Source organism: Somniosus microcephalus, chromosome 4, assembly GCF_052327205.1.
Source record: "Somniosus microcephalus isolate GS21.2 chromosome 4, FLI_Smic_1.0, whole genome shotgun sequence".
Lineage (NCBI taxonomy): Eukaryota > Metazoa > Chordata > Chondrichthyes > Squaliformes > Somniosidae > Somniosus > Somniosus microcephalus.
This window is the reverse complement of record NC_140990.1, coordinates 178,753,507-178,780,840: the sequence shown is the minus strand read 5'-3', so window position 1 is coordinate 178,780,840 and position 27,334 is coordinate 178,753,507. Positions and strand designations below refer to the sequence as shown.

The window sequence follows — 27,334 nt, the reverse complement described above, 5'->3', positions numbered from 1 at the left end:
CACTCTCCCCGGTCCTCCCTCCCCACTCCACTCTCCCGGTCCACCCTCCCGGTCCACTCTCCCCGGTCCACCCTTCCCGGTCCACTCTCCCCGGTCCACCCTCCCCGGTCCACCCTCCCCGGTCCACCCTCCCCGGTCCACTCTCCCCGGTCCTCCCTCCCCACTCCACTCTCCCGGTCCACTCTCCCCGGTCCACCCTTCCCGGTCCACTCTCCCCGGTCCACCCTCCCCGGTCCACCCTCCCCGGTCCACCCTCCCCGGTCCACTCTCCCCGGTCCTCCCTCCCCACTCCACTCTCCCGGTCCACCCTCCCGGTCCACTCTCCCCGGTCCACCCTCCCCGGTCCACCCTCCCCGGTCCACCCTCCCGGTCCACTCTCCCCGGTCCACCCTCCCGGTCCACTCTCCCCGGTCCACCCTCCCCGGTCCACCCTCCCCGGTCCACCTTCCCCGGTCCACCCTCCCCGGTCCACCCTCCCCGGTCCACCCTCCCCGGTCCACCTTCCCCGGTCCACCCTCCCCGGTCCACTCTCCTGGTACACTCTCCCCGGTCCACCCTCCCCGGTCCACCCTCCCGGTCCACTCTCCCCGGTCCACCCTCCCCGGTCCACCCTCCCTGGTCCACCCTCCCGGTCCACTCTCCCCGGTCCACCCTCCCCGGTCCACCCTCCCCGGTCCACCCTCCCCGGTCCACCCTCCCCGGTCCACCTTCCCCGGTCCACCCTCCCTGGTCCACCCTCCCTGGTCCACCCTCCCGGTCCACTCTCCCCGGTCCACCCTCCCCGGTCCACCCTCCCCGGTCCACCCTCCCCGGTCCACCCTCCCCGGTCCACCTTCCCCGGTCCACCCTCCCTGGTCCACTCTCCTGGTACACTCTCCCCGGTCCACCCTCCCCGGTCCACCTTCCCCGGTCCACCCTCCCTGGTCCACTCTCCTGGTACACTCTCCCCGGTCCACCCTCCCCGGTCCACTCTCCCCACTCCCCACTCCTCCCTCCCCGGTACACTCTGCTCTGACCAAATTTGGACGATCTGAATCCACAGGTCAGTTTCCTATTGTGGATTTTTGTTCCAGTGGATTCACCAGAGCCCAGTAACTCACAATTTTTTTATTTGTTCCTGAACTTTTCAGAGTAAATTCCTGCAGATCTGAAAGAAATGAAGGATTGACTGCTGAGATGTAATAAAACCCCATGCTTTCACCTCTGGATGTCAATTCAAATCTAGCCGAGAGAGGCCGTCACTCTCTGATCTCCAACTGGGGATTGAGTGTGTGATTATTGAGCCTGCCTGTCATATCCTGCGATCGCAGTTTAAACTCTTTACTAAATGGTTAACAAACATGGCGCACTTTGCTCCCATTAACTAATCCTGCAGAGATCGCACTCGTGGTTCTCACCTGGGACTCGCAGACCAGGAACATTCCAGGTCTTTGCTAAGTTAGCCCTTTGCAGTCAAGGTGCTGATCCTTAACATCCATGGACTAGGGAGGGGGACAATTGGGCCAGGATCCATGTTTCAATTGCTATCCAATGACTCCTACTAGAAGGCATGGATGTTGGATGAGCACGGGATTGGGCTTGAACTTGAAGCCTCTCACAGATGAATGGCCTTCCAACACTCAGGATCAAAGTTCAAAGGTGAAGTAAGGCTACCAGACCTCGTTCATCCATCACCTCTGTGTTCGTTGACCTACACTGGCTCCTGGTCTGGCAATGCCTCAGTTTTAAAATCATCATCCTTGATTTCAAATCCCTTCATAGCCTCGCCCCGCCCTTTCTCTGTAACCTCCTCCAGCCCTTCAAGCCTTCGAGATCTCTGCGCTCCTCCAATTCTGACCTCTTGCGCATCCCCGATTTTAATCGCTCCACCATTGGTGGCCGTGCTTGCCGCTGCCTAGGCCCCAAGCTCTGGAATTTCTTTCCTAAACCTCTCCACCTCTCTACCTCTCTCTCCTCCTTTAAGGGGCTCCTTAAAACCTACCTCTTTGACCAAGCTTTTGGTCATCTGTTCTAATATCTCCTTGTATGGCTCAGTGTCAAAAATGTTTTTATTGATAATGCTCTTGTTAAGCACCTTGAGACGTTTTGCTAAGTTAAAGTGTAATATAAATGCAAGTTGTTGTTGTACTCAGGCGAGGTATTGAAGGACAACCCGTGGAATGGTACTATAAGGTGAGGCAAGGGTGAAACGAAAGGATATTGGGGGGAAGAAAGGAACTAAAAAGCTGCATGATACTCACCCAGTTTGTTGCATCTGCCCTAGGTTTAGGAGGAGGAGGGTGATAACAAAGAAGGGGCATCGTGCAAACAGTTTCTATTTCATATACACGGGCGGAGTTAGCTTCACCACTGACGAAGATGGAAGCAGCGCGTTTGAAGATGAACACCAAGCTGACTTACGAAAGGGTGCCAGGTTTGGAGTGAGTATTCTCAGTGTACATGCTTATCCGGACAGCTGAGGTGTAACATCTGGGGTAGTGAAATGGGGAGGGATGGGATTGGATGCATCGTCACCCCCGCCCCCCTGCCCCACGCCAACCTGAAAACCAAAAATGCTGAAAATAAGTGACAAAGCTCCAATTGCAAACCTTGGTATTTTGCTGCGTTCTTTTCAATGTGTCACATTTTTTTAAACAGCAAATTGCAAACCTTATCCTGAAGTGGGTTAGTTGTCAGCCGTGGCTCAGTGGGTAGCACCCTTGCCTCTGAGTCAGAGATTGTGGGTTCAAGACCCACTCCAGAGACTTGAGTACAAAATCTAGGCTGACACTCCCAATGCAGTACTGAGGGAGTGCTGCACTGTCAGAGGTGCTGTCTTTTGGATGGACATTAAACCGAGGTCCCATCTACCCTCTCAGGTGGATGTAAAAGACCCCATGGCAATATTTAGAAGAAGAGCAGGGGAGTCCTGGCCAATATTTATCCCTCAATCAACATCACTAAAACAGATTATCTGGCCATTATCACATTGCTGTTTGTGGGAGCTTGCTGTGCGCAAATTGGCTGCCGCATTTCCTACATTACAACAGTGACTACACTTCAAAAGTACTTCATTGGCTGTAAAGCACTTTGGGACATCCTGAGGTCATGAAAAGCGCTATATTAACGTGATCTTTCTTTCTAAATACAGGAAACTTTGTGTTATCTGGAGGTGAACCGTCTGGCAAGCTCGAGCCACCGGCAAAAATCAGGAGCCATTTTTTATTCTTTTCGTTTCTTTTCTTTGCTTTTTTTGAACGGTCAAGCTCTGCAACGTCTGTAGCTAAGCAACAGCTTCAGCTAGAGACGCTACAGAGATGCTTGCCGACTGTTTAGAGGCTGTTGCTAAGCAACAGGGTTTGTTGATTCATACGGAGATGAAAATCTCTGTATGTTTCAACATTAGCTCTGGAGTGTCCGGCAGTTTTGAGGGAACGGCAGCAGCTCGGTCCCGTCGGTGCCGGATAGCACAAAGTTTCCTGTACCTTTAGCTCCAATTTTATCCACCAGCTATAACGTAACTTGAGTCAAAGTAATATTTGTACCCGGCTCATTCATGCTTGTATGGTTTGGCTCAGTTGGTAGCACCATTGCCTCTTGGGTAGAAGAGTCATCAGTTCGAGCCCCACTCCAGAGTTTGCGCACACAATCCAGGCTGACACTCCAGTGCTGGACAGAGGGAGGAGTGAAGAGCGCCAACCTGTTCCAAAACACGGTGCATCCATGGGAACCAATGACCAATGAGAGTGGGCCTAGTGTACAACTACCACTCCCTGCTTTCCCCTGTCCCCTTGTTGAAGAAGCCTACTCTTTTCCACTTGACACGTGCAATCATGAGCCCGACCGAGATAGGGAATTCATTGGGTGTGCGATCCTGAGCATGGCTCAGCTAGGGAATTCACTGGCTGTGCAATGCTGAGCTAGGGAATTCACTGGGTGTGCCACCCTGAGCATGGCTGAGCTAGGGAACTCACTGGGTGTGCGATCCTGAGCATAGCTGAGCTAGGGAACTCACTGGGTGTGCCATCCTGAGCATGGCTGAGCTAGGGAATTCACTGGGTGTGCCATCCTGAGCATAGCTGAGCTAGGGAACTCACTGGGTGTGCCATCCTGAGCATGGCTGAGCTAGGGAACTCACTGGTTGTACCATCCTGAGCATAGGCGAACGGCCTGCCTTGACCTGACATCCTTGGGCACTTCATGAATGATTTGCAAGCTTCCTGTTTGCTAAGGGGCACATGGACCAGATGTAATCCCTTTGTTTCCACTGCAGGAAATTCCAGTGCTGAAAGACCTGCGAAGGAACTTCACTGCTGTCTGTATGGAAGAGACTGAGCTACTGGTTGTGGACAAAGAGGACTTCTTTGCAAACAGACTCGACCAGGTGCTGGTGAAAGAAGCTCATCGTCGCTTTATATTTTTCAGGTAGAGCAGTTCCGACAGTTTTTACGTTTATTTGTTATTGCCGATTCCTTTCCAAAGGTTAAAGAAAAACACTGCCATTGGGGGCAAAGTATTAACGTGGATAGAGAACTGGCTGGCGGATAGAAAACAGAGAGTTGGAATAAACGGCTCGTTTTCGGAGTGGCAGGCAGTGACCAGCGGGGTGCCGCAAGGATCTGTCCTGGGACCCCAGCTGTTCACAATATATATAAATGATCTGGATCAGGGAATTGGATGCAATATTTCTAAATTCGCTGACGACACTAAACTAGGAGGAGGGGTGGGCTCTGATGAGGATGTCAGGAGGCTACAGTGCGATTTGGACAGGTTGGGGGAATGGGCGGATACGTGGCAGATGCACTATAATGTGGATAAATGCGAGGTTATCCACTTTGGGGGTAAAAACAGGAGGGTAGATTATTATCTAAATGGCAATAGATTGGGAGATGGGGAAGTGCAGAGGGACCTGGGTGTTCTTGTGCACCAGTCACTGAAGGAGAGCATGCAGGTGCAACAGGCGATTAAGAAGGCAAATGGTATGTTGGCCTTCATATCAAGGGGGTTCGAGTATAGGAATAGGGATACCTTACTACAGCTGTACAAGGTGCTGGTGAGACCGCATCTGGAGTATTGTGTACAGTTTTGGTCGCCCCATCTGCGGAAGGATGTTCTTGCCATGGAAAGAGTGCAACGGCGATTCACCAGGCTGATACCTGGAATGGCGGGAATGACCTACGAAGAGAGATTAAATAGTTTGGGCTTGTACTCACTGGAGTTTAGAAGATTGAGAGGGGATCTCATCGAAACATATAAAATTATGGCAGGCCTGGACAGGCTGAATTCAGAGAGAATGTTTCCAATGGCCGGGGAGCACAGAACCAGGGGCCACAGTCTAAAAATAGCGGGCAAATCATTTAAAACAGAGATGAGGAAGAATTTCTTCACTCAGAGTGGTGAGCCTGTGGAATTCCCTGCCACAGAGGGCTGTGAAGGCTAATTCAATAAATATTTTCAAGAGAGATTTGGATATATTTCTGAAGGCTAAGGGGATTAAGGGTTACGGAGAAAAGGCGGGGACGGGGTACTGAACTGGTAAGATCAGCTATGATCTCAGACGAAGATCAGCCATGATCTCATTGAATGGCGGAGCAGGCTCGAAGGGCCGAATGGCCTACTCCTGTTCCTATCTCTATGTTTTCTATGTTTTCTATGTTTCCTTAAGTGACATGAGTTACTCCAAGGTAGTTTATGCATGAGATAGAAACTGTTTGCCTGCGGGACCGTACAAATCGCAGCTCATGGACCACGTGAAGAGTTTTCATAGAGTAAATAAGGAGAAACAGTTTCCACTGGCAGGAGGGTGAGTAACCAGAGGACACAGATTTAAGGTAAGTGGCAAAAGAACCAGGGGGGAGATGAGGAGAATTTTTTTTACGCAGCAAGTTGTCAAGACCTGGAATGCACGGCCTGAAATAGTGGTGGAAGTAGATTCAGTAGTAACTTTCAAAAAGGAATTGGATATATTCTTGAAAAGGAAAATTTTCAGGGCTCTGGGGAAAGAGCAGGGGGAGTGGGACTAATTGGTTAGCTCTTTCAAAGAGCCGGCACAGGCAGGATGGGCTGAATGGCCTCCTCCTGTGCTGTATGATTCTACATGGAGCCTCCAAGCCCTCAAAAGTCAGCGAGTCAGCTCTCTTTGCTTTTATATTTCTCATTCACTGGGCCATCTTGTTTGAACTTTGTGAGACTGGAAGTTGGTGCTTTGGCTTCATTGGTGCAATAACCTCAATTCTGAACGCCCATGATCCGCTGGCATTAGTAGCTTGAGATGTAGCACGACATTACTGAATACTGGTGAGGGCGATGGTTCCTCTGGTAGTACAGCCACAGCCAAGTCCATGGCACCACGGGTGGCTCAGCTGCACAGGGAGGGAGGAGGAAGATCGGGAAAGCAATAGTGATGGGGGATTCGATAGTTAGGGGAGCAGGCAGGCGTTTCTGTGGCCCCAGATGTGATTCCAGGATGGTATGTTGCCTCCCTGGTGCCAGGGTCAAAGATGTCACTGAGCAGCTGCAGGACATTCTGAGTGGGAAGGGTGAACAGCCAGAGGTTGTGGTCCATATCGGTACCAATGACATAGGTAGAAAGAGGGATGAGATCCTGCAGGCAGATTTCAGGGAGCTAGGAAAGAAATTAAAAAACAGGACCTCAAAGGTAGTAATCTCCGGATTACTCCTAGTGCCACGAGCTAGTGAATATATAAATAGGAGGATAGAGCAGATGAATGCGTGGCTGGAGAGATGATGCAGGAGTAATGGCTTCAGATTCCTGGGGCATTGGGACTGGTTCTGGGGGAGGTGGGACAGACAGGTTGCACCTCAACAGAGCTAGGACCAATATGCCGTGGGGGGGGGGGGGGTGGTTTGCTCGTGCTGTTGGGGAGGGTTTAATCTAATTTGGCAGGGGGTTGGGCACCAGGATGTAACATTAGAAAGGAGAAACAAGGTGCACAAAGGATTGGGAGAGACAGATAGCACTAGAGTACGAAATAGTAAGGTATTAGGTGTGGTCAGACTAAAAGAGAATACAAGAAGGTCTAAGACAGGTTTACAGTGCATGTGCATAAACACACAAAGTGTGGTAAATAAGGTTGGTGAGCAGCAGGCGCAAATAGCCACATGGGAATATGATGTTGTGGTGATAACGGAAACCTGGCTCAAAAAAGGGCAGGATTGGGTACTAAATATTCCTGGATATAAGGTGTTCAGGAAAGATAGGGAAGGAAAGAAAGGAGCTGGGGTGGCAGTATTGATTAAGGAGAATATTGCAGTGCGTGTCAGCCGTGGTTTAGTTGGTAGCGCCCTCGCCTCTGAGTCAGAAGGTTGTGGGTTCAAGTCCCATTCCAGAGACTTGAGCACAAAAATCTAAGCTGACACTCCAGTGCAGTACTGAGGGAGTGCTGCACTGTCGGAGGTGCCGACTTTCGGATGAGACGTTAAACCGAGGCCCTGTCTGCTCTCTCAGGTGGATGTAAACGATCCCATGGCACTATTTCGAAGGAGAGCAGGAGAGTTCTTCCTGGTCAATATTTATCCCTCAATCAACATCACTAAAACAGATTATCTGGTCATTATCACATTGTTTGTGGGAGTTTGCTGTGCGCAAATTGGTTGCCGCGTTTCCCACATTACAACAGTGACGACACTTCAAAAGTACTTCATTGGCTGTAAAGCGCTTTGGGATGTCCGGTGGTCATGAAAGGCGCTATATAAATACAAGTCTTTCTTTTGTTTCTTTCTGGAGAGAGAGGATGTCCTGAAGGAGTCAAGGACAGAACCTATTTGGTTAGAGTTAAGAATCAATAGAGGTGCCATTACACTACTAGGTGTATTCTATAGGCCACCAAGTAGTGGGAAGGATATAAAGGAGCAAATTTGCAGGGAAATTACAGAGAGGTTCAAGTACTATAGAGTAGTGATAATGGGGACTTTAGCTATCCTAATATAGACTGGGATAGTAATAGTGTAAAGGGCAGAGAGGGGGAAGAATTTCTAAAGTGTGTTCAGAAGAACTTTCTTGATCAGTATGTTTCTGGCACAACGAGGAAGGAGGCATTGCTGGATCTGGTTCTGGGGAATGAGGTGGGTCAAGTAGAGCAAGTGTCAGTCGGGAAATATTTAGGGAACAGTGATCACAGTATCATAAGATTTAGAATAGCCATGGAAAAGAACAGGGAGCAATCTAGAGTAAAAATACTTAATTGGAGGAAGGCCAATTTCAGTGGGTTGAGAATGGATCTGGCCCGGGTAAATTGGAATCACAGATTGGCAGGCAAAACTGTAATCGAACAATGGGCTGCCTTTAAAGAGGAGCTGGTTCGGGTACAGTCGAGGTATATTCCCATGAGGGGAAAAGGTAGGGCAACCAAAGTCAGAGCTCCCTTGATGACAAAAGAGATAGAGAGTAAGATGAAGCAGAAAAAGGGGGCATATGACAGATGTCAGGTTGAGAATATAAGTGAGAACCAGGCTGAATATAGAAAGTTCAGAGTGGAAGTGAAAGAGGGACAAAGAGATTATGAGAATAGATTGGCAGCTAAAATAAAAGGGAATCCAAAAGTCTCCTAAAGGCATATAAATAGTAAACGGGTAGCAAGAGGAGGGATGGGCCAAAAAGGAGACCTACACATGGAGGCAGAGGGCATGGCTGAGGTACTAAATGAGTACTTTGCTTCTGCCTTTACCAGGGAAGAAGATGCTGCCAAAGTCATAGTGAAAGAGGAGGTAGTTGAGATACTGGATGGGATAAAAATTGATAAAGAGGAAGTACTAGAAATGCTGGCTGTACTTAAACCAGATAAGCCACCAGGAATGGATGGGATGCATCCTAGGATGCTAAGGGAAGTAAAGGTAGAAATCACGGAGGTACTGGCCATAATCTTCCAATCCTCCTTAGATATGGGGATGGTGCCAGTGGACTGGAGAATTGCAAATGTTACACCCTTGTTCAAAATAAGGGTGAACCCAGCAACTACAGGCCAGTCAGTTTAACCACGGTAGTGAGGAAGCTTTTAGAAATGATAATCCGGGACAAAATTAACAGTCACTTAGACAAGTGTGGATTAATTAAGGAAAGCCAGCACAGATTTGTTAAAGGCAACTTGATTGTGTTTTTTGATGAGGTAACAGAGAGGATTGATGAGGGCAATGGGGTTGACGTGGTGTACATGGACTTCCATAAGGCTTTTGATAAAGTGCCACATAATAGGCTTGCCAGCAAAGTTGAAGCCCGTGGAATAAAAGGGACAGTGGCAGCATGGTTACAAAATTGGCTAAGTGACAGGAAACAGAGAGTAGTGGTGAACGGTTGTTTTTCGGACTGGAGGATGGTGTACAGTGGTGTTCCCCAGGGGTTGGTACTAGGACCACTGCTTTTCTTGATATACATTAATGACTTGGACTTGGGTGTACAGGGCACAATTTCAGAAGTTGCAGATGACACAAAACTTGGAAGTATAGGGAACAGTGAGGAGGATAGTGACAGACTTCAAGAGGACATAGACAGGCTGATGGAATAGGCGGACACATGGCAGATAAATTTTAAACAGAAAAGTGTGAAGTGATACATTTTGGTAGGAAGTACGAGGAGAGGCAATATGAACTAAAGGGTACAAATCTAAAGGGGGGTGCATAAACAGAGAGACCTGGGGGTATGTGTGCACAAATTTTTGAAGGTGGCAGGCCAGGTTGAGAAAGCGGTTAAAAAAGCATATGGGCTTCATAAATAGAGGCATAGAGTACAAAAGCAAGGAAGTTATGATGAACCTTTATAAAATACTAGTCCGGCCTCAACTGGAGTTTCGTGCCCGGTTCTGGGCACCGCACTTTAGGAAGGATGTGAAGGCTTTCGTGAGGGTGCAGAAAAGATTTACAAGAATGGTTCCAGGGATGAGGGACTTCAATTACGTGGATAGACTGGAGAAGCTGGAGTTGTTCTCCTTAGAGCAGAGAAGGTTGAGAAGAGATTTGATAGAGGTGTTCAAAATCATGAGGGGTTCTAGACAGAGTAGATAGAGAGAAACATAGAAGATAGGAGCAGGAGTAGGCCATTCGGCCCCTCGAGCCTGCTCCGCCATTCAATGAGATCATGGCTGATCATCCAAATTCAGTACCCTGTCCCTGCCTTCTCCCCATATCCCTTGATCCCTTTAGCCTTAAGAAATATATCCAATTCCTTCTTGAATATATTTAATGAACTGGCCTCCACCGCCCTCTGTGGCAGAGAATTCCACAGGTTCACCATTCTGGGTGAAGAAATTCCTCCTCATCTCAGTCCTAAATGGCTTACCCCTTATCCTTAGATTATAACCCCTAGTTCTGGACTCCCTGGCCATCGGGAACATCTTTCCTGCATCTAGTCTGTCCAGGCCTGACAGAATTTTATAGGTTTCGATGAGACCCCCTCACATTCTTCTAAACTCCAGTTGGAATTCTCTACCACAGAAGGCAGTTGAGGCCAATTCATTAAATATATTCAAGAAGGAGTTGGATATATTTCTGAAGGCGAAATATGGAGAGAAGGCAGGGACAGGGTACTGAATTTGGATGATCAGCCATGATCGCATTGAATGGCGGAGCAGGCTCGAGGGGCCAAATGGCCTACTCCTGCTCCTATCTTCTATGCTTCTATGTTTCTATGTTTCTATGAGTATAAGCCCAATCGACCCAATCTCTCCTCATACGTCATTCCTGCCATCCCAGGTATCAGCCTGGTGAATCTTCGCTGCACTCCTTCCATGGCAAGAACATCCTTCCTCAGATAAGGCGACCAAAACTGCACACAATACTCAAGGTGCGGTCTCACCAAGGCCCTGTACAACTGCAGCAAGACATCCTTGTTCCTGTACTCGAACCCTCTCGCTACGAAGGCCAACATACCATTTGCCTTCTTCACCGCCTGCTGCACCTGCATGCTTACCTTCAGCGACTGGTGCACAAGGACGCCCAAGTCTCTTTGCACTTCCCCTTCTCCCAATCTATTGCCATTCAAATAATAATCTGCCTTCCTGTTTTTGCCACCAAAGTGGATAACCTCACATTTATCCACATTATAGTGCATTTGCCATGTTTCTGCCCAATCACCCAACCTGTCCAAATCGTACTGGAGTTTCACGACATCCTCCTCACAGCACACCTTCCCACCCAGCTTTGTGTCGTCTGCAAATTTGGAGATATTACATCCAATTCCCTCGTCCAGATCATTAATATATATCGTGAACAGCTGGGGTCCTAGGACCGATCCCTGCGGTACCCCACTAGTCACTGCCTGCCACTCGGAAAATGACCCGTTTATTCCAACTCTTTGCTTTCTGTCCGCCAACCAGTTCTCTATCCAAGTCAATACTTTGCCCCCAATCCCATGTGCCTTAATTTTGCACGCTAATCTCTTATGCGGGACCTGATCGAAAGCCTTCTGAAAGTCCAAATACACCACATCCACTGGTTCTCCCTTATCTATTTTACCAGTTACATCCTCAAAAAATTCCAGTAGATTAGTCAAGCACAATTTACCTTTTGTAAATCCATGTTGACTTTGTCCGATCCTGTCACTGCTTTCCAAGTGCTCTGCTATTACATCTTTTATAATGGACTCTAGCATTTTCCCCACTACCGATGTCAGGCTTACCGCTCTATAATTCCCTGCTTTTTCTCTACCACCTTTTTTGAATAGTGGGGTAACATTAGCTACCCTCCAATCCATGGGTACTGTTCCAGAGTCTGTCGAGTTCTGGAAGATGACCAGCAATGCATCTACTATCTCCAGGGCCACTTCCTTAAGTACCCTAGGATGTAGATTATCAGGGGATTTATCGGCCTTCAGTCCCATCAATTTTCCTAACACCATTTCCCTACAAATACTGATTTCTTTCAGTTCCACCCTTTCATCAGACCCTATGTTCCCCGGCATCTCTGGGAGGTTATTTGTGTCCTCCTTTGTGAAGACAGAACCAAAATATGTATTTAGTTGGTCTGCCATTTCTTTGTTCCCCATTATAAACTCCCCTGATTCTGACTGCAAGGGACCTACGTTTGACTTCACCAATCTTTTTCTCTTCACATATCTATAAAAGCTTTTACAGTCAGTTTTTATGTTCCCTGCCAGCTTACTTTCATAATCTATTTTCCCCCTCTTAATTAATCCCTTGGTCCTCCTTTGCTGAATCCTAAACTGCTCCCAATCCTCAGGTTTGCTGCTGTTTTTGGCCAATTTATATGTCCTCTCTTTGGATCTTATGCTATCCCTAATTTCCCTTGTTAGCCACGGTTGAGTCACCTTTTTTGATTTATTTTTATGCCAGACTGGGATAAACAAATTCTGCAGTTCATCCATGCGATCTTTGAATGTTTGCCATTGCCTATCCACCGTCAACCCTTTGAGTGACATTACCCAATCAATCCTACCCAACTCGCGTCTCATACCATCATAGTTCCCTTTATTTAAATTCAGGACCTTAGTCTCTGAGTCAACTACTTCACTCCATCTTAATGAAGAATTCTATCATATTATGATCGCTCCGACCCAAGGGGCCTCGCACAACAAGATTGCTAATTAATCCTTTCTCATTGCATAATACCCAGTCTAAGATGGCCTGATCCCTAGTTGGTTCCTCGACATATTTGTCCCATTGGTGGAAGGGTCAAGAACCAGAGGACACAGATTTAAGGTGATAGGCAGAAGAACCAAAGGCGACATGAGGAGAAACCTTTTTATGCAGCGAGTGGTTATGATCTGGAATGCACTGCCTGAAAGGGTGGTAGATGCAGATTCAATCGTGGCTTTCAAAAGGGAATTAGATAAGTACCTGAAGGAAAGAAATTTGCAGGGCTACGGGGAAAGGGCGGGGGAGTGGGACTAGCTGAAGTGCTCTTGCAGAGAGCTGGCACGGGCTCGACGGGCCAAATGACGACCTCCTGTGCTGTAACCATTCTATGGGGGAGAAATTGACCTCCTTTGTGCCTCCCGTTAGCGCCTCCAGGGGAGGGGAGCGATAACGGGGCGCTAAGGGTTTACCGACTGGGCGCGGCGAAAATTACTGACGCTCGCTCCCTCGCTTGATTTAGCACTCCACTTCCCTCTTGGAGTGCTAAACCGGAAGTTCCGTCGGAATCAATTGTGTAGCGCCCCGTGATACTTTTGCGCTCCTGCGAAAGTTATTGCCCCAAACAGGGCGCTATGCAATTTCTAGCCCTATGATTCTATGTATGCAAATTGCTGAGTCAAATTTTATGTGTGGGCTGCTCCCGAATTCCTAGGCAGGTCTGTTTTTATTTTACACGCAATCTTCATTTATTCTTCCAGGTCACTAAATCTTCTGGAGTCATTACCTGACAGTTCCATTGAGGTCCTTTCCGACCACTCAACAACAGAAGAGTTCCTGTACGGCCAGGTTATTCCCAATAATATGGACCACCTCATTTTCGTGATCAAGGTGAATTCCTAAATCCCAGCCGACCTCTCCTGCTTCAAGGCATGGCATGGTGCTGAGCTGTACAGATTGAGAAGAGTCCCAAGTTTAGCCCCTGGTCTCTGATGAGCTCCCAGAATGTACTTGGAACAGTGGTGGGGATGTTGGAGGATAGATTTTTATTCATAATTAGATGTTCTATCTATTTCTCAAAAATCAATCAGTTTCTTGAAACGTTGAGGTCAAGCGCTCGTAGCTTTATTAAACCTACAGTATAGGCAATAACACTTAAGCATACACTTAAAAGATCGTACTTACAACCATGGTTGGGGGCTCATACGCATTAAAATTCTGAGCTCAGTACTTAGATTGAATGAACCATTCCGAAGCCAAATCCTCCTTACAAATTGCCACTTTTTATACATTTGTCTTCCCCCTACTATGCGACCCACAGCATGTCTCTACGTTGTATAGTTACAACAAAATGTAACAACTCCATATAAGGAAAGAAAATCAGGAACTATCAATGCTCAGTTAATAAACTACTTCCCTTCCCATTGAGCTCTTTCTTTCCTGTTGAACAGAAACATATCAGTGTAGCTCCCTACTGTTAACTTTCACTTTGTCTTTGATTAAGTATCATTCAACACTGGTTTCATAGAATCATACAGTACAGAAGGAGGCCATTCAGCCCATCGTGCCTGTGTCAGCTCTTTGAAAGAGCTAACCAATTAGTCCCACTGCCCTGCTCTTTCCCCATAGCCCTGCACATTTTTTGTACTTCTTTTGAAGTATTTATCTAATTCCCATTTGAAAGTTACTATTGAATCTGCTTCCACCACTCTCTCAGGCAGTGCATTCCAGTTTTGAACCGATTAATGGTTTGATTCTAAACCTAGTTGGAGACAATGGCCGCAATTTCGCCAGCGGAGGCGGGATCGCGGCAGGAGAGGTGGTTGGCAGGTTCCGGTCCCGTTCCCGGCTGCAGCCGCTCTGTAAAAAGGATTTTCCATTAATAGGGCTTGTTAAGCCCGCTCTGCGGGGTTGCCAGCCAATTAACAGGAAGCGGGTCTGATGGTGTCACTTGATGATGCATCATCAGCTGGTTTCCTTAAAGGGACCATGGCCGCATTCATTTTGACAGTTGTGCTGTCAGCGTTCTACAGCATTGAGGTGCTGCAAACACTGACAAGCACTGCACAAAGGTGCACAGCTGCACCCAGGCTCTCCCATGACTCCCTTCATATGCTTATGGAGGGAGTCACAACATGCAGGGAGGTTCTCTTCCCTTCCAATGGGCGGAAGACACCTCCCCAGGAGACCAATGCAGCCTGGTTGCACATTGCACAGAAGAGCACAAGCAGGGATGTCGTCAGGAGAAGCAGGGATGTAGTCAGGAGAAGCAGGGATGTAGTCAGGAGGAGCAGGGATGTCGTCAGGAGAAGCAGGGATGTCGTCAGGAGAAGCAGGGATGTAGTCAGGAGAAGCAGGGATGTAGTCAGGAGGAGCAGGGATGTCGTCAGGAGAAGCAGGGATGTAGTCAGGAGAAGCAGGGATGTAGTCAGGAGGACCAGGCTGCAGTGGCGCAAACCTTTCAATGATCTCAGTAGATCACGAAACGTTACTGCCAAGCCACACCCAACCTCATCCTGCTGTGTCTCTCATCACATCCCATCACTCTGCTTTCCCTACCATACTCCTGCACATCCTTACTCACACCAACTTACCTTGCACCTCCACCCATCCCTCTCTATCTACATTATCACCTCCCCATCTCACTAGCCACCCCTCACACTCACCCTCATCCTACTGCAAGCATACCAACTAGCAACACACAAGGGTAGACACTTGGGTATTTTATCCAATGGCCATGTGAAGTTTCTGGTAAGGTGCTGTCAAACGTTGAAATCTTTAATTTGAACATTTTGCATTCTTGGACAGATTTGTGTGCACCTCTGGAAGTGGTTTAGTGAGTTGCAGTGAATGGTGAGGCATAACATCCCCCCCACCTCATTGGTGGTGAGTGCGAAAGGAATGGCTTGGACATTGTAGGGATGCTTACTCCAAACACTTCCAAACTGCATACAGCTCAAAAGTTTCTTCCAAGTCCTGAAGGCTCAAGCTTCTGACATTGGAAAGTGACCAGCTGTGAAATGGAAGCTTTCATACCACTTTTGCTGCTCTCACCTATTCACAGCAATGGGGAGACATAGAGAACCCGACCTACTTACTTGGCGTGATCTCCGAATGACGTGAACCCTGTTAAAAATGTGGTAAAATAGAAAAAGGCTGCTAAAATAGTAGTAAACAAGCACGTAACAAGAAGTTAAGTATCTTAAATGCCTCCCCCACCGCTTGGTGTCAGGTCTGTTCTGAAATCGTGGACCCGACACTCTAGAAACTTACATGGAGGCAGGTTTGCGGTGGGTTCCCAACCTGCTGTCAATCATTTCAATTTTGACAGCGGACCTGCCTCCAAATCCGCACTCTGAACGCCGGCAAAATTCTGGCCAATGTTTAACAGGGATGTTTTGTCCTTGATCAGTGCCACGAGTGATTCGAGTGAAGTTGTAAACATCTTGCTTTCCACTTTCTCAGGCTCCTTACCTCTTGTTTAAGCCGCTGAGCCATGCTTTAATTAAGTCTCAATGGGCTACTGCCAAGCAGTGCTATGTTCATCGGTCAGAGAATGTTAAGATGCCAGCTGGGATCTGCCGATCATTAAACTACGTGATGTAGCAGAGAATGGAATCTTTGCTGTGCTGTTTCTACGGTTCTCTAACTAACTGTCAGCCGTGTCTCAGTGGGTAGCACTCTCACCTCTGAGTCAGAAGGTTGTGGGTTCAAGTCCCACTCTACAGACTTGAGCACAAAGATCTAGGCTGACACTCCCATTGTAGGTGCTGCACTGTTGGAGGTGCCGTCTTTTGGCTGAGATGTTAAACCGAGGCCCCGTTCACCCTTTCACATGGATGCAAAAGATCCCGCGGCACTATTTCAAAGAAGAGCAAAGGGAGTTCTCCCCGGTGTCCTGGTCAATATTTATCCCTCAATAAATCACTAAAAAGAGATTAGATGTTCATTATCACATTGCTGACTGTGGGACCTTGGAAATTGGCTGCCGCGTTTCCGCTCAGGTCTCTGGAGATGGGCTTGAACCCACAATCTTCTGACTCAGAGGCGAGAATGCTACCCACTGAGCCACGGCTGACACCTTGGCCCCAATATTTATGGGTGTGCGTTGCGTGGTGGAGCGGGGGCTGGGGGTGGGTGTTGGGGGGGTGTTGGAGTTATGGACAGGAAACCCAGAAGTATGGGTTTCACCAACGTCCTGCGGTTTTTAATTGCAGGATGTCTTTTAAATCTTTATTCCAGGATTCCTGCCTGACAGCCAGCCTGATTGACAGGTTGCCTGCCTGTCGGGCAGGACTTGCATTTCCTATAGCGCCTTTCACAACCACCAGGTGTCCCAAAGCGCTTTACAGCCAATGAAGTACATTTTGAAGTGTAGTCACTGTTGTAATATAGAAAACGCGGCAGCCAATTTGCGCACAGCAAGCTCCCACAGACAGCAATGTGATAACAGAAGAACATAAGATGCAGGAGCAGGAGTAGGCCACTTGGCCCCTCGAGCCCGCTCCGCCATTCAATAAGATCATGGCTGATCTGATCTTGGCCTCAACTCCACTTTCCTGCCTGTTCCCCATAACCCCTGTAGCTCAAATATCTGTCTATCTCCGCCTTGAATATGTTCAGTGACTCCGCCTCCACAGCTCTCTGGGGTAGAGAATTCCAAAGATTCACGATCCTCTGAGAGAAGAAATTCCTCCTCATCTCCGTCTTAAATAGGCAACCCCTTATTCTGAAACTATGCCCCCTCGTTCTAGATTCACCCATGAGGGGAAACATCCTCTCTGCATCTACCCTGTCAAGTCCCCTCAGTATCTTATATGTTTCAATAAGATCCCCTCTCATTCTTCTAAACTCCAGTGAGTATAGGCCCAACCTGCTCAACCTTTCCTCATAAGACAACCCTTTCATTTCAGGAATCAACCTAGTGAACCTTCTCTGAACTGCCTCCAATGCAAGTATATCCCTCCTTAAATAAGGAGACCAAAACTGTACGCAGTACTCCAGGAGTGGTCTCACCAGTGCCCTGTACAGTTGTAACAGGACTTCCCTACTTTTATACTCCATTCCCTTTGCAATAAAGGCCAACATTCCATTTGCCTTCCTAATTACTTGCTGTACCTGCATGCTAACTTTTTGTGTTTCATGTACAAGGACACCCAGATCCTTCTGTACCGCAGCATTCTGTAATCTCTCTCCATTTAAATAATATTTTGCTTTTCTATTCTTCCTACCAAAGTGGATAACCTCGCATTTTCCCATATTATACTCCATCTGCAAAATGTTTGCCTACTCACGTAACCTATCTATATCCCTTTGTAGACTCCGTGTTCTCCTCACAACTTGCTTTCCCACCTATCTTTGTATCATCAGCAAATTTGGCTACATTACTCTCAGTCCCTTCATCCAAGTCATTAATATAGATTGTAAATAGTTGCGGCCCCAGCACTGATCCCTGCGGCACCCCACTAGTTACAGTTTGCCAACTTGAAAATGACCCATTTATCCCGACTCTCTGTTTTCTGTCAGTTAGCCAATCCTCTATCCATGCTGATATATTACCCCTAACACTGTGAGCTCTTATCTTGTGCAGTAACCTTTTATGTGGCACCTTATCGAATGCCTTTTGGAAATCCAAATACGCCACATCTACTGGTTCCCCTTGATCCACCCTGCTCGTTACATCTTCAAAGAACTCTAATAAATTTGTCAAACCTGATTTCCCTTTCATAAAACCATGTTGACTCTGCTTGATTATATTATGATTTTCTAAATGTCCTGCTATCACTCCCTTAATAATGGATTCCAGCATTTTCCCAGTGACAGATGTTAGACTAACTGGCCTATAGTTTCCTGCTTTCTGTCTCCTTTCTTGAATAGGGGCGTTACATTTGCGGTTTTCCAATCCGCTGGGACCTTTCCAGAATCTAGGGAATTTTGGAAGTTTACAACCAATGACCAGATAATCTGTTTTTTTAGTGATGTTGGTTGAGGGATGAATATTGGCCAGAACACCAGGGATAACTCCCCTGCTCGTCTTCGAAATAGTGCCATGGGATCTTTTACGTCCACCTGAAAGAGCAGACAGGGCCTCGGTTTTACGTCTTATCTGAAAGATGGCACCTCTGACAGTGCAGCACTCCTTCAGTACTACACTGAAGTGTCAGCCTAGATTTTTGTGCTCAAGCCTCTGGAGTGGGATTTGATCCTCACAACCTTCTGACTCAGAGGCGAGCGTGCTACCAACTGAGCCTGCAGCATGTAGTGGAGGAGCAGATAGGGAGAGATCGCTGTCGGGTGTTCTAGTGGGGAGGGTGGGAGAGATCGCAGAGGGGTGGAGATGGTGGTTGTTGGGCGGGGGCGGGGGGGTCCGATCGCGGAGGAGCGCAGATGGTGGTTGGGGTGGTGCCATCGCGGGAGGATGGGACAGATTGTGGGGAGTTAACATGCAATGTTTCCTTTAAGCTGTGCGGCTGCCTGACTGCATGGCCGCACAGAGCTCTGCAGCTCCTGCTCAGCCGGCTCACCAGCTGTTAAACAGGAAAAAATTGCACATGCGTGGTATTTTGAATGGGCTGCTCAGCCCCTTAAAGAGGCAGCACACCCAAAAAAAATTAAAGGGAACATTGTTCACATGGTAAGCTTGTTGGGCCTGGAGGAAACACTCCTGCTTCTCCTGGCCCACAAGTAGTGCTGTAAATGCACTTACTTTATTGATCCAGCCCTTCTCGCTTCACTTTACCTGCTGGATTTCCAGAAGCAGGCAATTTGGGCTCCTGTTTCTGATTTTTAACATTTTAACTTCCCACCAATGTTCCCTGTAAGCTGTGCGGCCGCGCAACATTCCAGGGAACCCGTGCAACCGGCTTGCCGGCTTTTCGATATAAAAGCCGTGCATGTGTGGTATTTTGAATGACTCACGCTCAGCCCCTTAAAGGGACCCCGCAGCGCCAAACAAAACTAGAGAGAACATTGCTTCCCACCCGACCTAAACCCACCCATTTTGGGGGTTAAAATGACCACCCTTGAGTCGGTTCTTCTCTAATTATTTCCATCTGTTTGCAGGGACGGTTTGTTGTTCTACGGTTGGTGGATCTCACAGTGTGTCATTCCTATCACAAGTTCATTGCTCAAGAGCTGCCTTTTATCAAAAACACTTCGAAAAAAATGGAATCAATTGGTGAGAACCAGAGAAAGTCAACTCCATGGAGACTTGTTCAATGAGGGATCCTTGTTGATGGAAATGTCTGCAGCAGAAATCACTGAATTAGCTGCACTATCGCTACCAAGAAAGGTGGGAGGTTATCGGAGGCTGGCTAATGCATTGGGATAAACCATTTTTCTTTCATCCCTGGTGTCTGGGCTAGAATCCATCAGAGACTGTGATTAAAAGGGTTAAATTATGAGGAGAGTTTGCATAGACTAGACTTGTATTTCTTTGAGTATAGAAGATTAAGGGGTGATCAAATTGAGGTGTTTAAGATGATTAAAGGATTTGATAGGGTAGAGAGAGAGAAACTATTTACTCTAGTGGGGGAGTCCAGAACAAGGGGGCGTAACCTTAAAATTAGAGCTAGGCCGTTCAGGGGTGATGTCAGGAAGCATTTCTTCAGCCGCCTCGCTACTACAAAGGGTAGTGGAAATCTGGAACTCTCTCCCCACAAAAAGCTATTGAGGCTGGGGATCACAGAATCACAGAATCACAGAAACCCCACAGTGCAGATAGAGGCCATTTCGGCCCATCGAGCCTGCACCGACACATATCCCACCCGATCCCCATAACCCCACGTATTTAATCCCCCCTAACACTAAGGGTCAATTTATCATAGCCAATCAACCTAACCCGCACATCTTTGGACTGTAGGAGGAAACCGGAGCACCCGGAGGAAACCCACGCAAACACGGGGAGAATGTGCAAACTCCACACAGACAGTCGCCCGAGACCAGATTTGAACCCGGGTCCCTGGCGCTGTGAGGCAACAGTGCTAACCACTATGCCACCGTGGATCAATTTACATTTTTCAAGACTGAGATTGGTAGAATTTTGTTAGGTAAGGGTATTAGGAATATGGAACCAGGAGGGTTATTGGAGTTGAGATACAGATCAGCCATAATCGAAATGAACAGACTCAATGGACTGAATGGCCTCCCCCTGTTCCGATGATCCTATAAAGAAACTTAGAGCTTGCCCACCAAGTACAGGCTACCTAAATGAATGGAGCAATGTATTGCTCATCGATGCTTTTCTCTCCAATTCACAGGGCATTCTAGCTTTTGGCTGTGGGGGGGTGGGGGTGAGAAATCCTTTATATTGACAGCCTCCTCAGAGTCTGTAAGGTGGTCACATGAGCCTTTGTCCATACCTTGCATGACAGACCCAACTTCACTCAGTATCCTATCCAGTGCACTCGCAATGGCCAATTCGTTTGGCTGCACTTGCTGGCAGTGGTGTGTCGACTGGTGTGCATTGACAATGCAAGAAAGCAGGAGCTCTCACTGGACACTACTCCCCCTAGCACTCTTCCTGAATGGATGCGGGGGTGGTTGGGGGGGGAGGTGACATCATCGGAAGTGATGTCACCAACAATACTGAATGCAGGCGTGATGCCTTGGGATGCACTGGCACGTGTGGGCAGATGAATGACATCGTCGGGCTGACTGGCCACATGGACATACCCACATGGTGCCCCTAATGACTCCGAAAGTTGTCAAAGGGAATGGCCAAATTAATTAAATGATTGAGGCCAACTTATTTGTGTAACAGACTTTCCTTCAAGTTGCAGGAACCGTTGCGAGTTGTATTTCTTTTTTGATGCTAGATACTTTTCAAGTTGACAAAAGATTGATCCAGTTAACTAATAGAAGATCTTCGATCCACCACCAATCCAAAGAGACAGATAGTTCTTCCAAACCCAAAGACAGTCTACTGAGTGTATCCGGGTCCAATACCCAACGCTATACAGTCAGCAACATTAAAGACGTGAATATCTACCGTCCAAATAGTTCCATTACTTCTACGATGCTATCTCCTGATTCACAAACTCATGCGAAGATACGATCTGAAAAGTGGAGACTGCTAAAACTGTTCAGGTACATTTATCTATATATCTTCTGCTGTCTTGACATGGTATTATCTGATGCATCTGCAAGTGCAGCAACAGCAACGTGCATTTATATAGCACTGTTAACATAGTAAAATGTCCCAAGGCGCTTCACAGAAGCGTTATCAAACAAAATTTGACACCGAGCCACATAAGGAGATATTAGGACAGGTGACCAAATGGTTTTAATGAATGTCCTAAATTAGGAGAGAGACGTAGAGAGGCAGAGAGGTTTAGGGAGGAAATTCCAGAGCTCGGGGCCGAGGCTGCTGAAGGCATGGCCGCCAATGGTGGGACGAGGGAAATCAGGAATGCGCAAAAGTCTCCAGAATTGGAGGAGTGCAGAGATCTTGGAGGGTTGTAGGGCTGGAGGAGGATACAGAGATAGTGAGGGGCGAAGCCATGGAGGGATTTGAAAACAAGGCTGAGAATTCTTAAAAGTGCAGGAAAATAAGTATTTGCAAATGGGAGAGAATTAACCAGTACAGACTCACCAGGTCCAAGGTTCCCAGGGCTAGCCATTTAATTTTTTTTTAAAACCCTCTTCGGCACACAGTATGGGTAATGTTCGGCGCGTGCTGCCCGCTTTACATTTCGCTCAATGTTTCTTTGCCTTGACTTCCATGGAAAGTAAAATTGGACGGGGTGTATGATGGGTGGTTGACCCAAGACCCATGTCAGTCTTCTCCCTGGTCCAAAAGTAGAATTGACCCCTTCAGCAATACTCAAATATAGCTTAGTGGCTCAATTACTGTAATATTAACACTATACAACAAATTAATTAATCAAATAACAAGAAAAAATATCATAATTTACTTGTCATCCCTTTTTCTTTCCTCCATTACAACAGTGACTATGGGCTGGATTTTCACAATGGAGACGTGCTGGAGGCGAGACTTCTGCTTTCCGGGTTTCAGTCCTGCCCCCAGCGACGTCTGACCAACCCATGCTATTTTCCCTTGATTGGCCTTGTTAAGCCCGCCCTGCAGGCTTACCAGCCAATTAAGGGAAAGCTGGTGACAGATGACGTCAGCGTTTGACATTTCATCTGTCGAAAAATTTTTGACAGACGAATTGTCAGCGTTTGACAGCTTTGAGAAGCTGTCAAACACTGACAATCTCTGTTCTAAGGTGAGCCCTTGCACACAGGCTCACCAAGACCTCTCTCCTCAGCAGAAAGCAGATGGCTGCTGCATCTGAGAATGCAGCAGCCATTCTGTCATCTCTGCCGTTGAGATGAGGCACCTCCGGATCCTCAAAGGTTGAAGCCTGCAGAAAGAAGCAAAGGTAAGGAAACTTTTTCCAACACTTTACTCTCACCTCTCATACTTACCTGTCCACACTTACACCCATCACTCACAACTACAGCTGACATTTTGACCCCTCTCACCCCCGCAGACCCACTGCTTGCCTCGCTCACCCTGGCGAGGTTTGCAGCCGTCAGGAAGCCCGCACTTGCGGGCGTAAAATGGGGAAAAGCCTCAAGACTGCCTGTTAACTACCTGTTAATAGGCAGTTAATTGGCTCTAATCCCCTTCCTGCCTTGAGGAGATGGGTCCCTGCACGACTCGGGGACCCGCCTCCCGGGAAGATGGCACGGAGGCAGGTTTGGAGCAGTCCCGCCTCCCCCGGGCTGGGAAAATTCCCCCCTTAACTTCAAAAGTACTTCATTGGCTGTAAAGCGCTTTGGGACGTCCTGAGGTCATGAAAGGTGCTATTCTTTCATTTCATCTGAGAGAGATGACATTATAAATGCGAGTCTGTCCTTTATTCGTTCTTCTTCCTAATTCTCCTTGTCCTATTTTTATTATTTCATCTTTTAATACGAATGCAAAACCTATTCTAACAATCAAATTACTTTCTTTTCTCTTAAATTAACTTTAAATTAAATTAACTTTGTCAGCTGTGGCTCAGTTGGTAGCACACTTGCCTCTGAGTCAGAAGGTTGTGTCCACTCCAGGGACTTGAGCACATAAATCTAGGCTGACCCTCCTGTGCAGTGCTGAGGGAGTGCTGCACTGTCGGAGCTGCTGTCTTTCGGATGAGACGTTAAACCGAGGCCCCGTCTGCTCACTCAGGTGGACGTAAAAGATCCCATGGCACGATTTCGAAGAAGAGCAGGGGAGTAATCCCCGGTCTCCTGGCCAATATTTATCCCTAAATTAACATAACAAAATAGAGATTATCTGGTCATTATCTCATTGCTGTTTGTGGGACCTTGCTGTGCACAAATTGGCTGCCGTGTTTCCCACATTACAACAGTGACTCCACTGCAAAAGTACTTCATTGGCTGTAAAGCGCTTTGAGACGTCCGGTGGTCGTGAAAGTCACTATAGAAATGCAAGTCTTTCTTTTTTTAATGACCTTTTCTTGGCCTCCCAAGCCTCAGCGTCCATTTTGGAAGTGGGTATTGAAAAACTCTAGCAGTGATTTGCTGAAGCTCGGTTCCAAAGGCTGGGTTTTCTTCATCCAATTATGGCTCATAAGTGTCAAGATTGACAGGTGCATGTCATACGTGTGGTCTGGTCAATTTTTATGATAGCTTTTTAGCAACAAACCTGCTAGTTCTACCCCCGACCTCCCCAAATAAGCGTATTTCGTCAGTAGCACTGGAAGCCTAGTCCCATGAGAGAAGTCATTCTGGCACTTTAAAAGGTTAAAAAACTTTTTAAAAGAAAGACTTGCATTTATAAGGCGCCTTTCATGACTTCAGGACGTCCCAAGGCGCTTTTGATGGGCCTTCAATAACCACAAAACTAGAAGTTATAGACTTAAACAAGTTGGCTTTTAATCACTAAGATCAGAGCTAACATCTCAACATGCCGACTGGTTCACAGGAATGAGTCATACAGATCCTGGGATCTTTATGTAAGAGAAGTCAGGGGCGGAGCCAAGAGCCAAGACCTGGAACCTCCCAGGTTAGTCGGGAAAGAGGAAGTGAAACTATACACAGTAGGGGAGGGTAATATACATGAGTGCAAAATGAATACAGGATCAAGACAAACAGATTTCATTACATTCACCCCTTCTATAGATTTAATCCATCGGGGTGATGTTTCTTAAAAGTTGGTATAAGTGAGTCTGTCAGGAGGTTTTGCAGTTCTCAGCGATCGGCGCAAAGCTGGTTGGGGTGCCTCTAGGGGAGTGGATTCTGGTTCCTCCACTGTCCGGGCTGCCGCAGTGTCTTCCAGGTTATCTGCAGTGTCCTCCAGCTTAAAGTTGGGTATTGATACCTCTGGGCGTCCTGTCTCTTTGTAGTGTAGTCTCCCATCGTTCTCTCCGCTCCCCGAGGGAGCGAGGTCTTTTATGGAAAGTCCTCTCGCCCGTCAGAGTATTCGATATAGGCGTACTGAGGGTTTGCATGGAGGAGCTGTACCTTTTCCACAAGGGGGTCCGTTTTATGGCCTCTCACGTGCTTCCGCAATAGTACTGTCCCCGGAGACGTCAGCCAATTAAGTACTTTTCTAATGTGTAGTCACTGTTGTAATGTAGGAAACGCGGCAGTCAGTTTGTGCACAACAAGGTCCCATAAACAGCAATGTGATAATGACCAGATAATCTGTTTTAGTGATGTTGGTTGAGGGATAAATATTGGCCAGGAGAACGCCCCTGCTCTTCTTCGAAATAGTGCCGTGGGATCTTTTACGTCCTCCTGAAAGGGCTGACGGGACCTCGGTTTAACGTCTCATCCAAAAGACGGCTCCTCAGCTCCCCCCACCCCCTTCCCCTTCCCTTTCCCTGGTTTTCCCCGGACACATTCATAGAGGAATTCACACTACAGCTGCGGTGTCGGTGAGGAGCAATTTCACTTTGTACCAACCCTGGCGTTATAATGTAAAGGCTGCCTGAATGCAGAGTCAGTCCCCTGACACCGAAATGAAGCAGAGTGAAACTCTCAAGAGGAGGGAATTCCCACTCCACTTTGGGCCTTCACATTCGACTTACGTTCTAACTTCAGTGTTGGTGCAAAGTGATTATGACTTCTCAGCGGCATTAACTCATGTAATATGTAGGGGGGCATCTTTTCCGTGGTTTACGGTAATTTACCTGGTCAGCAGCCTTTGCCTGCACTCTGACCAATTCCAATCTTTTACCTGGTTTACGGTAATTCACCTGGTCAGGCAGCCTTTTGCTGCTACACTGTAAACCAATTTCCAAACAACGGTTTCGAATCGCTAACCCCACCTTCCAGTTCTGACTGGAGGAACTTATAATTAATGATGTATTAAAAACGGACAACTGATCTGGATGTGAGAAAGTCAAATTTTATTAACTAAAGAAACTATAATCAAATTTTAAACTATACCACACGAACACAGTAATTACAGTAAAATTGCTTAAATGGGGGAAGGCAGATGGCAAAAACGAGGGATTAATGGCTACAATGTTAATTAAACAATCTTAGCAATTTCCCCTAAATTACCACCCCCTAACTCCTTCCTAGATTGCCTTGCTGAGGAGTCAGAAACCTGCTCACCTGTGGGCCAAGGAAAATAAGAGAGAGATAGCTTCTCAGGAGCTACCTTTATATCCTGCCAACTCCTGCTGTTTGGCGCTGAAAGGGTCTGTGTGCAAAATTCACGCCCAAAGTTGCAATACACAAGAGAAAGACCCTGATTGGCTGACTCAGATGGGCTTGGAGTGGTTTGAATGTGTCTGCATTCTGGGGCCGAAGTGTACCCGCCCACATCCGGAGTTCACCTGGGCTAAAACAAAAGGGAATCCAACTGCCCTATTGTTCAGTAATGGGTGATTCAAAAACCCATTCAATCCAAACTGTTCTCTTTCAAGAGTCCTTTTCCAGAGTTTCAATGTGCCTCATTGTGTGTAAGAGGTTTGAATGGGGCTGGATTTCTGTGTAAACAGAAACCGATTGTTCTGTGGTTACTGCTCAAGTGGATAATCCCTTATGTCAATAAACAAACATCGATTGCTTCTATAGAGAAGGGACTCCCTTTGATTGGCAGGTCTTCCTCACAGACATACTCCAAGCTGTGAGCTGCTTTTGTCTTTTGGCCATGCTTTCTGACGGCCATTTTAACCCCTTTGTGATTTACACAGTTCAAACTCAAAAGTACAATTTTTTATTAATAAAATGTACTGTCTTAGAGTGTGCGAATTTTTCCATGAAGTTCCTCGATTCCGGTGTTGTCCACGTGCTGTCCATCTCAACACAGCCTTTTTCAGTTCTGGGTATGCTTTTTAAAACATTTTCCAACCCAGAGACAATTCACATCACACAATTCTTCATCCACAATGTGGACCAATATTTTCCGATCTTCAGGGATTATGGGGATTTTTGCGAACCCCTACAGTTCACCCTTTGGATACTTCCAACTTGATTGTAGTATCCACTTGAAGGAGTGAGCAAAATTTTCTGACCCCCGACAAACAATCATCCCCTGTATTTACCTAATAGCTACCTACCACTGATCCCCCGACCCGTCTATTCCCCTCAAATTCGAGAAAAAAAAACGTGGTACGGTAGGCATCTTACAGATACATCAGTTTACAATAAGGGGTCTCATACCCCTGCATCACTTGTTACATTATACAATGCAATCAAAATTTACAATCACTTGTTACATTATAACTTATTACAAAATGTTGCAATCTTAGTCATACAACGTAATCAAAATGATCCCAAGCACGGAGAGGGTCCTATGCCTCTGCTCAACTTGGAGTTGTCACAAAATGATCCCAAGCATGGAGAGG

General features: G+C 47.1%; 1 protein-coding gene across 1 annotated transcript in view; it reads left to right on the top strand.

Moving 5' to 3' along the window:
• LOC147120025 (cyclic nucleotide-binding domain-containing protein 2-like) overlaps positions 1–27,334 on the top strand; it is a 114,155-nt gene that overhangs the window by 67,742 nt on the left and 19,079 nt on the right. The window contains exons 9-13 of the mRNA XM_085984192.1: positions 2,264–2,420; positions 4,253–4,404; positions 13,283–13,412; positions 19,584–19,698; positions 21,338–21,608. Coding sequence (XP_085840318.1) covers positions 2,264–2,420; positions 4,253–4,404; positions 13,283–13,412; positions 19,584–19,698; positions 21,338–21,608 — 825 coding nt within the window. The remainder of the gene's footprint in view (positions 1–2,263; positions 2,421–4,252; positions 4,405–13,282; positions 13,413–19,583; positions 19,699–21,337; positions 21,609–27,334) is intronic.